The sequence below is a fragment of the Ahaetulla prasina genome, chromosome 4 (genome assembly GCF_028640845.1).
Source record: "Ahaetulla prasina isolate Xishuangbanna chromosome 4, ASM2864084v1, whole genome shotgun sequence".
Taxonomy (NCBI): Eukaryota; Metazoa; Chordata; class Lepidosauria; order Squamata; family Colubridae; genus Ahaetulla; species Ahaetulla prasina.
In genome coordinates, this window is record NC_080542.1 from 148,531,561 (window position 1) to 148,546,355 (window position 14,795).

The window sequence follows — 14,795 nt, forward strand, 5'->3', positions numbered from 1 at the left end:
GTACGACGGACGTCCAATCTGGAAGGAGCACGCCGCGCTAGGAGGCGCTCTCTATGGGCGGCGGCGTGGTAATAGAGGAAAAGGAAGCCGCGCTAAGAGGAGGGAGGGAGGGACGGGGGGTGGGTTTCCGGCCTTCTGGTCGGCTAAAGAATGGATGGGGCTTCCGGTTAGGGAAGAGACAGAGCACGGCGCTCTAGGAGACTCTATGGGCGGCGGCGGGCCTTTCCGGTTAGGTAGATAAAAGGAAGCCGCACTAGGAGGTTACTCCATGGTGGAAGGGGGTCCTGGCCTTCTGAATAGAGGGCGGGTTTCCGGTTTGGGAGGCAAAAGCACGGCGCGCTAGGAGGCGACTCTATGGCAAGGGGCCGGTTTTTCTGGTAATTGATAGGCCTTTCGGTTAAGTAGAGGACAAGGAAGCCGCGCTAGGAGGGGACTCTGGCGGCGAGTCCGATTTTCCGGTCAGACTCTATGGCAACGGGGTGTCCGGGCTTCCACAATTAGGGCCTTCCCAGTTAGTAAAGCACGCAGCCCTGAGAGGAGACTCTATTGCGGGGGGGCGGGGCTTGCCTTGAGTGGGACTTGCTGGGTGGAGAAGACCGCAAAAGGGCAACAAAGGGGAACAGTCACGCCGCACTAGGCGGCGTCTCTATGGTGTGGTCGGCCGTTCTGGCCCAGCCAGAGCAGTGTCTCCACCCACTGAGGACTTCCGGTTATGTGGAGAAGAAGCACGCTGCGCTAGGCGGAGTCTCTATGGCGGGGGGAGTGGAAATCTGTCCTCCTGGCCCAGCCCAAGCAGTGTCAGCGCTAACACTGAATGGGACTTTCCTCTGCATCTTTTTTCCTTCCCCCTGGCGGCCGAGTGGAGGCGCAGGCGCGTTCGGGGGAGGCTGGCGGGCTGCCGCGCAGGCGCAGAATGGTCCTGGCCCTCCGCTGAGATGTCTACTTCAATGCGCAATTGGGAGGGGGGTGGGGAGGAAAGAGGTTTGTTCGCCGTGGCGCATGCGCGCAGCCGTCTCGTGAGGCCGGTCCTCCGCAGAGGCGTCTACTTGACTGCCTGCGCGGGGTCCTGGCTTGACATTGATCCGGTCGCCATGTCGCAGCAGCCGCCTCAGCAGCCCCGCGGACCTCCGGGCGTCGCCGCCGCCGCCTCCTCCTCTAACCCGGGCTTGATTGGCTTCCTCCGCCACCAAGTCAAGCATCGGCCCAGCGTGAGTGGCTCCCCGGGACTCCCGGCCCCATCGTCCCCGGCAGGGTCATTAGCGCGCACGCCTGGACTCCAGGTCCCATGATCCCCTCCGTGGGGCAACCCACCGTGGAGGTCATTAGCGCGCACGCCTGGACTCCAGGTCCCATCATCCCCGGCCGGCGCAGCCCCACCCCCGGGGTCGCTTATGCCCCTGGACTCCAGGTCCCATCGTCCCCGGCACGTGACCCCAGCCCAGGCTCGTCTTCACCCGATCCCCGTTTCCCACCATCCTGACCGGCCAAAGTCAGTGAGGGGGGGGAGGCGGTTTCGCTTAACAACGGTGGCAAGGGAGGTCAGAAAACGGGGCAAAACTCAAATTTTGGGGCTCCGTTGAGGTCGTAAGGCGAGGACGGCCCGTATTTTTCTAAACGGCCGTAAATCCGAGGACTTCCTGTATGGCTCCTAATTTCTAATTTTTTCCTCCTAGCTTATTCCGCTTTTCTTGATTATGGGGACTGCAGTGGCCGGTGCCGGACTCTATTTGATGCGTCTGGCTTTGTTCTGCCCTGAAGTCAGGTATGTCTCCGTCGCACCCACATTAAACCTGGTTTATTATCCGACAAACCACAATTCTTGGGTTGGAAGAAATCCTCTGAATTTGCCCATTTGCTTTTTTTTTTTTTTCTTCATTTTGCAAACAGCAAAACAACATTGAGAATAAAAGGACCAGCCCTTTTTTTTAATGAACACTTTAATTTAATATGGGGACCCCTCAGGACTTAACAACGGTTCATTTAGTGACCATTCAAAGTGGCATTGAAAAAAGTGACCTATGGCCGTATTTCACGCTGTCTGGACTTCAGCTCCCAGAATTTCCCAAGCGTCTGAGCTGGGTGGTGTCTGAGCTGGGTGGTGTCTGAGCTGGGTGGTTTTCTTACATTTCATTACCCAACTACGGAACATCATCAGTGCTAAAAGAGAGGAGGAGGAAGGAAGGGGAGGAAGGACTGTGGGGTCCTTAGTGCTCTCTGAGCTAGGTGGTTTTCTTGCAGACGTCTTATAACCGAACTAGGGAATGTCATCAGTGTTAGGAGTGTAGTATTTTCTCTCTATTTATATACAGTCCTTTCTAGCACTGATGATGTTCCATAGATGGGTTATGAAATGTCGGCAAGAAAACCACCAAGTTCAGAGAGCACCAAAGACCACACTGTCCTTCCTCCTCCTCCTCCTCTCCCCTCCCTTCTGGCACTGATGATGTTCCCTAGTTTGGTCATGAAACGTCTGCAAAGAAACCATCCATCTCAGAGAGCACCAAGGACCCCACATTCTCCATGATGCCTGAGAATGCTACAGGGAGGGGGGATTGTGGAGCAGAGGAGCAGGAGAATAGGAGGAGGAGGAAGATTGTGGGGTCCTGGATGCTCTCTGAGCTTGGTGGTTTTCTTGCAGACATTTCATGACCCATCTAGGGAAGTCATCAGTGCTAGAAAGGAGTGTGATTATTTTGTATATAAACTGTCAGCCTCCGCATGCTGCATTTATTGGTTTATTACTACAAGCTAATTGCTTTATTGCTGTCCTTTATTGCTGTCCAGTTGTAGTAGGTAATATACCCCTGATTATGGTCTAGCTGCTTCGGCTGTCATAAAATGGAGGGTGGGGAGAGAAAGTGAGTGGATGGTTGCAGAGAAACGAAACCTATATTCAGAAACGAAACTTATTGTGCGTGGGATTATTCGGATGTATCCAAGGGGTTAGAAGGCAGGCTGATAACACTCGCAGCTAACGGTCCATGCATACCAGAGAGATGAAGCCATCTGCGGATGCTCCTCACGTGGGACCGAAGAAGAAAGTGGATTGGACAAGATTGCCTGAACTTTGGGGGGAGGAGGAATAATGTTAAACTTCTATGTGTAAACCACTCCTATCGCCTCATAGCTTGCTTTCCTTGTGATGCATTCAGTTCATTCTCAGTAAAAGTAGCTTTCTCCACAAACAATGGAGTTGGGGTTTTTCTTTCTTGAGTTTTGAAAGGAGGCACACCCGACAAAACGCCACTCATAGCACTGATGATGTTCCCTAGTTGGGTTATGAAACATCTGCAAGGCAACCACCCAGCTCAGAGATTTAACACCGCCAACAATACAGCTACCCTTCAAAAAGACCTTGACTTTGTATCCGATTGGTCTAAAACTTGGCCTCCAAATCTCAACCCGCAAATGCTCAGTCTTACATATTGGAAAAAAGAACCTAAACACTAAATACAAGCTTGATGGACATTACCTCACAGATGACCCCCACTCTGTCAAAGATCTTGGAGTTTTCATATCAAATGATCTAAGTGCCAAAGCTCACTGCAACTACATAGCAAAAAAGGCTCTTAAGAGTTGTAAACCTAATTTTGCGTAGCTTCTTTTCCAAAAACTCTACACTACTAACCAGAGCATATAAAACATTTGCTAGACCAATTCTTGAATACAGCTCGACTGTTTGGAACCCTCACCACATTTCTGACATCAACACAATCGAACGTGTCCAGAAATACTTTACAAGAAGAGTTCTCCGCTCCTCCGAATACAACAAAATACCTTATGCCACCAGACTTGAAATCCTGGGCTTAGAAAACTTAGAACTCCGCTGACTCCGACAAGACCTGTTTTTAACTCATAGAATCATCTGTTACAATGTCCTTCCTGTTGAAGACTACTTCAGCTTCAATCGCAACAATACACAAGCACACAATAGATTTAATCTTAATGTGAACCGTTCCAATCTTGATTGCAGAAAATATGACTTCAGTAACAGAGTTGTTAATGCTTGGAATAAACTACCTGACTCTGTGGTCTCTTCCCAAAACCCCCAAAACTTCAACCAAAGACTGTCTACTATTGACCTCACCCCATTCCTAAGAGGTCTGAAAGGGGTGTGCATAAGAGCACAAAAGTGCTTACCATTGTTTATAATGGCAATAATATAGTTATTGCATACTTTTGCTCATATATATGCTTATATGATATGTAGTTATTTTATGTTGATGCTTGTGTATATTGTTGTGACAAAATAAAAAAAAAAGAGAGCATCCAAGGACCCTAAAATCCTCCTCCTCCTTCCCTTCCTCCTCCTCCTCTAGCACAGATGATGTTACTTAGTTAGGTCATGAAATGTTAAACAAACATAACAGTCATTAGTTTCCCCCCCCCCAATGGGCTTTTTTGTGTCCTAAAGCAGAAACAAAGATCAGAAATTTGGTACCGGGGGAGAGAGGTGCGGCCATTTAAACTTGGAAAATGGGTCTTGAGTAGTTTTGCAAAGGCCCGTCGTAACTTAGAACTAAGCAACTGGTCATTAAGCAAGGACTACCTTCATACAGTGTCCTGATTGTGTCCGTTTTCTCCCCTTTTTCCTCCTCAGATGGGATAAGAAGAACAACCCGGAGCCGTGGAACAACCTCGATCCCACTCATCGTTACAAGGTGCGGCATTTAAATGTCGAATAAATTACGACATTCGGTATATGACAGGCTTTGCCACAGCATTCAAACCAGGAGGGTTTGGACTAGATGACCTCCAGGGTCCCTTCCATCTCGGAGATTCTGTGAATTCTGTAAGGATCTGCTTGAGGAGGGGGTTGGACTGGATGACCTCTAGGGTCCCTTGATTCTATTTTTCTGAAAGGGTCTTCCGCTTGAGCAGGGGGTTGGACTAGATGACCTTCAGGGTCCCTTCCAACTCTGTGATTCCGTTATTCCATTATTTTAAGGGGTTCCCTCTCTCAAAAGTGTTTAATTTGAATTTTACCGAGAGCTTATATAATAAAGGATACGGATTAAAGGACTGGATTTAAATTAGCTTTAGGATCCAGCCAGGTTAACAAAAATAAAAACTTAAGACGATAAAAGCGGATTAAATTCTAAGGTCAAGTCTTTTACAATCTTCATTATAGGTGGTACCTCGCTCAAGGACTAGATGCCTTCTAAGGTCCCTTCCAACTCTTTGATTCTGTTATTCTGCAAGGATGTCCTGCTTGAGTAGGAGGTTGGACTAGATCAGTGGTCACCAGCCAGTGGTCCATGAGAAAATTTTTGGTGGCCCACAGAAAAATTATTTGCATTTTTTTATATTGCACTAAATACTATTTATCTTTTTAAAAAATTCATATTAGTGGTCCACGGGATTTAAAATTAGGAATTTAGTGGTCCCTGAGGTCTGAAAGGTTGGTGACCCCTGGACTAGATGACCTCCAAGGTCGTGTCCATTTCAGTTATTTTATTCTTTTATTCTATTTATTTAAGGTGGGACTAGAACTCACTGTCGCCTGGTAATTGGCTCAAAGTCACGCAGCCGACTTTCCTGCCTAAGGTGGGACTAGAATTCACTGTCTCCTGGTGACCGGCAGTTTTTCACCCTGTTGCAAAGTTCTGTCTGTCTAGATATTAGGGGGTTCGGATTGTCTTACAGCAGGATTAAGTGCTGTGCAACTGAATAATAAGACCACTTATTAAAGTTGTAGTAATCCATATTTTGGTTGAAAACAAGATTCCAAGGAAGTACAAAACCATTAGGTGTTGTTATTTATTTATTTATTTATTCGCATTTGATTTCAAGTTTTTTCTCTTTTTTGCAAAAGCGACCATTCCTCTTTTCTTTTTCTAGTTCTTTGCTGTCAATGTGGATTACAGCAAGTTGCAAAAAGACCGTCCCGACTTCTAAAACGAGGCGGGTTTTGCAACCGTCCAATGAAGGTCTTCCTGAAGCTGACCGCACAACCCCCGTATAACCGTCACAATCCAGGAATTAAGATTTTTGTGTGCATCGCCTTGAAAAATAATGTGTTGGAGACGTGCATGCTCAGAATTAATAAACGAACCACTTGAAAATTTTAATATTGGTGGGACTTCAATTCCCAGAATTCCCCAGCTGGATTTACTAAACCTTAAAAACCCTTTTAAAAATATTACTTATTGGAAGCCAGATAAATATATATATAAACAAACATAAAAATGATCTGCAGCGTCAGATATAAATGCTGGCTATTTTTATTAGCACGTCCTTGATTTGGGAGCAGAATTGAGCCCCCCAAATGTTTGTGAGACAGTTATGAAGCGAATTTTGCTTCATTTTACGACCTTTCTCACCGCCGTTCTTAAGTGAATCCTAGCCGTTGTTCAGTTAGCGACCCAGTTCTTAAGTGAATCTGGCTTCCTGCTTGTCAGAAGGTCGCAGAAGGGGATAATGTGACCTCGGGACGATGCCACGGTTGTAAAGATGAGTTGGTTACCAAAGCTGGGGAATTTTGATCAGGTGTCACGGTCATGATGGAAAAAAGGATGCAAGTCCCTTTTTTTCTGGGCCGTTGTAACTTTGAACGGTCACTAAATGAATGGCTACCTATATTTAAAATCTGGATCAACATGGCTGAGTCCCAAGCTGACCTAGAAAAGAGATCTCGGAGGTTTGGGATGGGAGACCACCAGGAGAGCCAAAGGCCTTAGAATAAATTGGGAAATTTAAACTGAAAGAGAATCTGGGCTCAAAGCTGAATTAGGAAGTGAAGTTTGACCAGAATTCTGGAGGGAGGTTTGACGGGGCCCAGAGTAGTATTAACAAGGGGAGAAAAGGCCTGTTTGGGATGAGAGGCCACCAGGAGAGCCAAGGGTTGTAAGTTAAAGTGGGGGTGGGGGGGAGGAAGAAAAAAACTCCAGCCACAGCAGAGTTGCTTCCCTGCATGCAAGCCCAGAAGATCCGTGCATGATCCAGAGCCTGCTCGGTTTCTTTTCACAATTAACTATTCCTCGACACACATTTCTGTCGCTAAGTGAGACATTTGTTGCAAGCGAATTTTATGAGCTTTCTGAACACTGGTTAAGAGAATGACTGCAGTTGTTCAGTTAGTGACACGGTCGTTAAGCGAATCTGGCTCCTTCATGGACTTGGCTGGTGAGAAGGTTGCAAAAGGGGATCAGGTGACCCCGACAGGACGCTGCGACCGTCATAAAGATGAGTCAACTGCCAAGGTTGATCATGTGACCAGGGGGCTAATGCAACAGTCGTGAGAGCCCGTTTTCAGTAACTTGGAACGGTCACTAAATGAATGGTCGTACGTCAGGGACTATATTATTAAACGTACAGGGTACAAATCACTTGTGTGAGGCAAGTTGGGCTGCTGGTCCTCATTTAAAGAAATCGGGGGCCTCTGAGGGGGGGGGAAGGGGGGAAAGTTTTGCAATCCTAGAAGTTCCGTTTGCAACACAGCTCCAAGCTGTATGGAAGCCGCTGGGGAAAGAGACTTCAACTCCCAGAGCTCCTCGCGCGAGACGTCACGGTCACGCAGGCGCCGAGGCGAGGAGGAAGGCGGACTACATCCCTCCCAGCTCAGGCTCGTTAGCCGGGCCGAGATGAAGGACTTCAACTCCCAGAGTGCCTCGCGCTCCGTTTCCGCCGGCATAAGGCTGGCGTAAGGAGGGGCTCCCCGGCGAAAGGACACGGAGGTGGCGGGGCGGGGCCGGACTTCAACTCCCAGAGTTCCCCGCGCTCTCCTTCCGCCGGCCTAGATAGACCCTCTCGGGCGGGCCGAGGGGGCGGGGCTCCATCTCCCAGAGTCCCCCGCGCAGGGCAGGGCAGGGCAAAGGAGGCCGCTGGCGAGAGCGCCGGAGCGCGGACTACATCTCCCGCCATCCCCCGCGCGGGGAGGTTTTCGGGGGGCTCCATGGAGGCCCCGGCGACGGCCACCTTCACTCTGGCCTACCTGGTGCTGACCTTCTGCTTCGTCTTCCCGCCCACCGAGTTCCACCTGGCCGGCCTGACGGTGCAGAACCTGCTGGGCGGCTGGCTGGGCAGCGAGGACGCGGCCTTCGTGCAGTACCACCTGCGGAGGGGCACCGGCACCCTCCTCTTCCACGCCGCCCTGCCGCTGGGTGAGGGGCTTCCGGGGAGGGAGGAGGAGGGTCTAGCTGCAGGAGGGAGGGGCAGCCCAAGGGGAGGGGAGAGGAGGCAGCCTCAAAAAAGGGGTCCAGGAGGGGACTGACCTCCCCTTAGCGTCTGGCTCTAAATCCCTCGTTCAGCTGCGGGAGGGGAGTTGAAAGGCGAATCCCGAGGGAGGGAGGGAGGGAGGAAAGGAGAAAGTGGGAGGAGAGGAGAACCCCACCAAGAGGGGAGAGAAGGGAGGAGAAGGAGGAGAAGGGAGGTGGAGCCCCAAGGGGAGGAGGAGGAGACCCTCCAGGAGGGGCAGCTGGGAGGGGGGGAAAGGAGGAGGGGGGAGGGGTGACTGTTTACACCCCCCTTTCGGGTCTGGTTCTGGATCCCCGCATTCAGCTGGGGGTGGGGGAGGAAAAAGGAGGAGGAACATGAAGGGGAGGGAGAGGAGACCCACCCCAAGAGAGGGAGCTGAGAGGGGAGGGGGAACCCCCAAGAAGGGGGACAGGTGTGTGTGTGTGTGTGTGTGAAAGGGGAAGGGGAGCCCTAAGGAGGGGGAACACGGGAGGAGGGGGAAGGAAGGAATGGAGAACAGGGAGGGAGGAAAGAAAGAAAGAGAAAAGGAGGGAAGGAGGAAAGAAGGACAGAAAAAAAAAGAACGGGAAGGTGAAAGAGAAAAACAGGAAAGTGAAAGGAAAGAAAGCGAAGGAGGAATGAAGGAAATAGGTTGGAGGAAAGAATGAAGGAGCAAAAAAGAAAGAAAGAAAGACCTCTATCCTCTTCTACAGGCTACTACCTGGGCATGTGTGTCGTGGCGCCCGAAAAGCATCTCTGCACCATCTCCCAGGCCCACCTGCTGTGGCAAACCTTCTTCTCCGGGGCCCTTCTCCTCTTCATCCTCGCGGGCACCTTCACATACCACTGGTCTCGGGAGGGTTGGTCCCGCCACCCGCTGGTCCAGGTCCTCTCCACCTTCGTTCGGCCGCCCCACGCTGGCTGGTGGACCGTGGCCTCTGCCATCAACGCCGAATTCCGGCGGATCGACAAGTTTGCCACGGGGCCGCCAGGGGCCCGTCTGATTGTGACCGACAGCTGGATTATCAAAGTGACCACCTACTCCTTCCATGTGGCCGAACAGCGGGACATCCAGGTGACCGTCGTGGACTCGAGACAGCAGGAGCTCTTGCCGGACGCCAGCATGCCTGCTCAGTTCCTCACCATCCACGTGGCCAGCGCCAATCCACATGTCAAAGCCTTCGACATCCGGTAATGGTTCTCCCCAAATCTGGGGGGGGGGCAGGTTAATTTGAATTTGGAGCCGAAATGGTTTAGCAATCTGGAATGCAAACGTGGGTCATTTTCCTCTGGCGGTTCCATTTATGCAGGCAGTCCTCCGTTTACAACCGCAAATTTCTATTTTGTGGCTTTTTTGAGGTTTGCCCCATGTTTCAATGGTTCTCGCCTCCAGTCGTTAAATGAATCCCAGCAGGTATTAATCACACGGTCATTAAGTGAATCACTACAGGTTTTAAACATGGTTGTTAAGCAAACAACCATGGTGACATCCCCACAGTCGCATAATCAAAATTCGGACGCTTGGCAACTGACTTATATTTTATTTATTTATTTTATTTTATTTTTCAAATTTATATACCGCCCTATCTCCCTAAGGACTCAGGGCGGTTCACAGGCAGTTAAAATACATATAAATACAGATTAAAAAACAATTAAAAAACTTATTCTATTGCCCGAAATTTAAAATAGTATAAATAATAAAGACCCCTTAAAACCCAAGTAAAACTTGACTGTGGTCGTAAGCCGAGGGCCAGCTGTGTTTTATTTTGAGGTGGCCTCTGTGTACAACCACAGTTGTGTTGCTATGTGAGAACTTTTTTGAATTCTGTACCATTTTATGCCTTTTCTTGTTCGAGTGAATCATGTCATGGCAGTCCTTAAACGAGCCACGTGGTCGTCAGGTGAATCCATCTTCCCCACCACTAAAGGGGATAATTCGAGCTGGTTCGGCCAGCCTCCAAATGTAAATTAAGGGTGGAAAAAAGAGGCTCCTGGTTCCTTTTGCTTTTTCCAGGGCTGTTATAACTTGGAACCGTCCACAAGATGAATTGTCATCAAAGTCAGGGGCCTCCTGGGTTCAAAAACTATGCTGGTTTGTTATCCAACATGGTTTATTCCCCAGATCAGGACGCGGCTTGTAATTCCCAGCCTCTCCCCCCTCATTCAAGAAAGCCAAGACTCTTAAAACTTTTGAAAAGAACCTTTCATTGAAAAGAATCCCAAGTGCCCCTGTAAGGGACCTTACACAACTGGGATAAAGGAAGTTAGGGAGCCAATCCGTGGGTGGGTGTGAAGATGTTATTGTACCGGCCTCTCTCAGAGGGAGAGAGATAAGAGAAGTTTCTCAGGGCCGTCTTCTGGCTTTGCAGTCCACGTGGCTGCTCTCCCTTGCATTCCTCGGGGTGAGAATTCTCCAGGCCTCGGAGGCACCAAGTGAAAGGTGAAAAGGTGAAAAGTTATACAAAAAGACAAGAAATAGGATGCTAGGGAAGAGGAACTAAACATATCCAAATCCAAACCTTCTCCGCTCTCTTCCTCTGAAGCCGGGGTCTCCAACCTTGGTCCCTTTAAGACTTGTGGCTGGCTGAGGGACTCTGGGAGTTGAAGTCCACAAGTCTTAAAGGGGCCGAGGTTGGAGACCCCTGCTCTGAAGAATGGCGCTGACCTTCCTTGTCCTCGACAGGCTCAACTCGACGGAATATGGGGAGCTGCAGGAGAAGCTCCGCACCCCGATCTGGAATGTGGCCAACGTGATCATCCATCAGAGCCTGAGCGACCTCTTTCTGGAGACCTTCAGCTCCATGGTGGAGAGGAACCCGGCTTACCTGGTTCCCAGCAATCAGGTGAGTTTCCATCCAGCTTTGGTGACGGGATGGCAGGCAGGCAGTCCTCGGTTTACGACCAATTCGGGTGTCGAGCGCATCCGCTTTCCCTTTTGGCTTGGGTTCTTGGGAAGGATGTTGGGATTGGGATGCTGAAGACGAGCCGTCATTTTTGCCAGAAAGGAGGTGGAGTTTGCTCTCAGCTTATGCACAATCCCCTCTGCCACTGATGATGTTATCTAGTGGGGTCATGAGATGTCTGTAACGAAGGACATCAAGGACCCCACAGTTCCTTCCTTCCTGATGTTCCCTAAATGGGTCCCGAGACGTCTGCAAGAAAACCACCCAGCTCAGTGTCTCTTGAGTGACATACCGCTTCCTCCTCTCCTCCCTCCCTCCCTGCAGGAGTTGGACCTCTGCATCGGCTGCATGCAGTCCCGGGCCAACGTCAAACTACTGAAGAACTGCGAGGAGCTGCAAGATGGCGAATGCGAGCCGTGTTTCTGCTATCCCATGTGGTGCCTGCTTTGTATGGGCAGGTGGTTCGCCAGCCAGCAGGACCAGCAGCACCCGGAAACATGGCTCTCCAGCCACGTGCCTTGCCCCACTTGCCGGGCCAGATTCTGCATTTTGGACGTCTGCTCGGTGCTGTGACAGAGGCTGCAGCCAGTCGGAGAGACGGAAGAGAGAAATATGCAATCAGCTGCAGCAATTTTTTCACCGGATAAATATTTTCATAATCCCCCCCCACCTCTTGGATGCCTTTGCAAATTCTATTCTGTTCTACTCTTTTTGAATGCTGGTTTTAACTCTCCAGGCTCTTATAAAACTTGTATTTAGACAGATATTTGGAAGCCAAATTAATTTCACGAGCTCGTCCCCTTTAAAATGGGTGGACTTCAACTCCCAGAATTCAGCTGAAGTCCATCCATCTTAAAGGGGCCGAGCTTGAGAAACGCTACTCTAGAACAGGGGTCTCCAACCTTGGTCCCTTTAAGACTTGTGGACTTCAACTCCCAGAGTCCCTCAGCCAGCAAAGCTGGCTGAGGAACTCTGGGAGTTGAAGTCCACAAGTCTTAAAGGGACCAAGGTTGGAGACCCCTGCTCTAGAATGTCTGTTGCAACCGGTATTCCTCGAAAAAAAAGGGATTTTTTTTCTTCGCCTCCTAAATTGGGGCTGGATTTGGTGAATTGTTCCACACTCCGCCTTAGTCCACGATTCCCAATTTTTTCCCCAAGCTTTCCAATCCCAGAAACAGGAACGACGGCGACAGACTCTTTGCGACAAACTTTCTCATTGACAACGATCCTCCTCCGATTCAGACCAAGTCTGCAAATCCTCTCTTGGCGGCATTAAAAGACCAACCTCTCTTCTGTATAGAGATATATATATTTATATATAGGATGATAATCTAAATTATTGCAGTGTTTCCGACGGTTTTCTTGGGAAAAGAAATGGATTAACGGCCCTGGGAACTCGTGGGATTAAAAATACACCCCTGCCTCACCCCAAGTTTAGAATATAGTCGGGAGAAAATGACCTGGTGTTTGAAGTATTGCTGCCCCAAAATTAATAATTTGGGATGTGTTTGTGTTTTTTGGGGAGGCTGAACTTCGGGTGAAAAAAAGGAGGATGGCGTACTTGAAATTGCCTTTTTCTGACAGTTTCCTAACTCGGGTTCACCAAGTGTATTATTCCATCGGTATCCTTCGCAAAGGGCAAATGGGAGGGAAGTTATTAGTACAAAAAATAGCAGCAATTGTTTGTCAGCGAGATGAATTTGAGGTGAATTTGACTTTTTAATTATTTCCCCTTTGTCTTTTGGTCGAGAGTGGCAGGTCTGAAATCTCAGGAACTTGAAAATAGGTGGACTTCAACTCCCAGAATCCCCCAGCCAGCCTATTTTAAGTCTGGGAGTTGTAGTCCACCCCTCTTCAAGTGCCAAGTTTGAGAAAAAAACATCCTATTATCTCAAGCGAAGAAAATCATGAAATTTTTAAGGTGCCCCTTCTTAGCTGCCAGCTCCCCCATCTCCTCCACAGACATCCCTATAACTTTACATTAATTTATTTAAATAATCTGTTCAGTTCCTGTCACATTCCCCCCCCCAAAAAATTTATTGAATTCACCGACGGTCTGGAAGCCACGCTGACAAAAAGATGATGTTGGTTTCACAAATGCAGCCAGTTACGTGAAAATGTGGCACAAACTGCACCTTATCTTAAATACCTAGGTTTCCCCAAGTTGTGTAGACTTCAATTCCCAGAATTCCCTAGGCTGTAGAACCGCCGCTGAGAATTCTGGCTAAATCTAGAAGTCATAAATCATTCCTCCCCCCCCCCCAACTACTCTTCTGGTTTACCCAGTTTGAAAAGAGACATTTTTAATTGAAAAAGTCAAATAGTAACATGAGCTTATTAAAATTATTAAAAATAATTCCAGTTGAGAAATTTTTGGAAAGTATTATCCAGTATTATATTTACGAGTGAAAGGGCCCGAATGAATCCTGTTTATTCTGCTGAATAAAATTTTTGTTACTTTGTGAGTTCAAACAATTCCTGTCTTGTTATTTTATTTATTCCTCCGGAGTTTGAGTCTTGTTATTACTATTCCCTTTGATTTCAAATTCATTTATACAGGTGGTCCTTGACTTACGACCACAATTGAGGCCAAACTTTCTGTTGGCAATCATAATGATTTTAAGTGACTTTTACCTCATTTTACGGCCTTCCTTGCCAGAGCTTTTAGGTTGTAAAGTTTGCCACGCGGTTGTTAGGTCCCCACTAACAACACTAGACTTGATTTTTATCTCTGGACAGTGGATTAATGATCTGGAATTGGGAGATTTAGTGATGGAACCGGTGTCATGGTCAGATCATTTTCTCCTTCGCCTAGACTTTCGGACCGCCGCTCACCACCGCAGGGAGACGGAACCAATGTGTTGGTTCCGTCCCAGGCGCCTGATGGACCCGGAGAGGTTCCAGACGGAGCTTGGGCCGTTTCCTGAGGATCTTGCCCACGGCACGACTGAAGAACTAGTTGCGGCCTGGGAACGGGCCGCGGCTGGGGCTTTGGACCGTGTCGTGCCTTTGCGGCCTCTGACCCGGCGTAGATCTCAATTGGCTCCTTGGTTTTCTGAGGAGCTGAGGGAGATGAAACGCCGGAGAAGACGCCTAGAGAGCACCTGGAGGTCCAGCCGTTCCGAGGCTGATCGGACATTAGTGAGGTCTTTTACTAAGACCTACCTAGTGGCAATGAGGGAGACGAAACATTCCTACGATTCCTCCCTCATTGCATCGGCAGATAACCGCCCAGCCGCCCTGTTCCGGGTAATCCGCTCCGTCAGGAGGGGCGGGCTGAGGAGTTTAACGGTTATCTATACGATAAAATCGTTCAGCTTCAGGATAGTTTGGACCAAAATTGCGATGGGATGGCGGAGGCACGTCTTGTTGAGGTTGTTTGGGATGAGTTTGAGTCTGTGACTCTCGAGAACGTGGACAGGCTGTTGGGAAGGTTACATGCAACCACATGTTTACTGGACCCGTGTCCTTCCTGGCTGGTGCTGGCTACTCAGGAAGTGACACGAGGCTGGCTCCAGGGAATTATAAATGCTTCATTGTTGAAAGGGGTTTTCCCTGCTGCCTTGAAAGAGGCGGTGGTGAGACCCCTCCTCAAGAAGCCTTCCCTGGACCCAGCTATTTTGGGTAATTATCGTCCAGTCTCCAACCTTCGCTTTGTGGCGAAGGTTGTAGAGAGTGTGGTTGCGTGGCAGCTTCCCCAGTACCTGGATGAAGCTG

General features: G+C 49.1%; 2 protein-coding genes across 2 annotated transcripts; both read left to right on the plus strand.

Moving 5' to 3' along the window:
* The first annotated feature begins 1,008 nt into the window (after positions 1-1,008).
* On the plus strand, positions 1,009-6,071 carry NDUFA4 (NDUFA4 mitochondrial complex associated). The gene is made up of 4 exons (XM_058184278.1): positions 1,009-1,208; positions 1,674-1,762; positions 4,601-4,661; positions 5,842-6,071. Exons 1-4 carry the CDS (start codon positions 1,092-1,094, stop codon positions 5,896-5,898), a joined length of 324 nt encoding a protein of 107 aa, XP_058040261.1. The 5' UTR covers positions 1,009-1,091; the 3' UTR covers positions 5,899-6,071.
* A 1,712-nt stretch (positions 6,072-7,783) lies between these two features.
* On the plus strand, positions 7,784-13,547 carry TMEM129 (transmembrane protein 129, E3 ubiquitin ligase). Its single transcript, XM_058184276.1, has 4 exons — positions 7,784-8,102; positions 8,889-9,366; positions 10,859-11,018; positions 11,403-13,547. The coding sequence occupies exons 1-4, from the start codon at positions 7,895-7,897 to the stop codon at positions 11,649-11,651; spliced, it is 1,095 nt and encodes a 364-aa protein (XP_058040259.1). The 5' UTR covers positions 7,784-7,894; the 3' UTR covers positions 11,652-13,547.
* The last annotated feature ends 1,248 nt before the right edge of the window (positions 13,548-14,795 follow it).

Bases quoted from the DNA above. Each gene is read 5' to 3' on its own strand.
- NDUFA4 (XM_058184278.1), top strand. From the start codon at position 1,092: ATGTCGCAGCAGCCGCCTCAGCAGCCCCGCGGACCTCCGGGCGTCGCC. The intron at 1,763-4,600 runs GTATGTCTCCGT...TTTCCTCCTCAG, and splicing joins TTGTTCTGCCCTGAAGTCAG to ATGGGATAAGAAGAACAACC. The intron at 4,662-5,841 runs GTGCGGCATTTA...TTCTTTTTCTAG, and splicing joins ATCCCACTCATCGTTACAAG to TTCTTTGCTGTCAATGTGGA.
- TMEM129 (XM_058184276.1), top strand. From the start codon at position 7,895: ATGGAGGCCCCGGCGACGGCCACCTTCACTCTGGCCTACCTGGTGCTG. The intron at 8,103-8,888 runs GTGAGGGGCTTC...CCTCTTCTACAG, and splicing joins CCACGCCGCCCTGCCGCTGG to GCTACTACCTGGGCATGTGT. The intron at 9,367-10,858 runs GTAATGGTTCTC...TGTCCTCGACAG, and splicing joins GTCAAAGCCTTCGACATCCG to GCTCAACTCGACGGAATATG.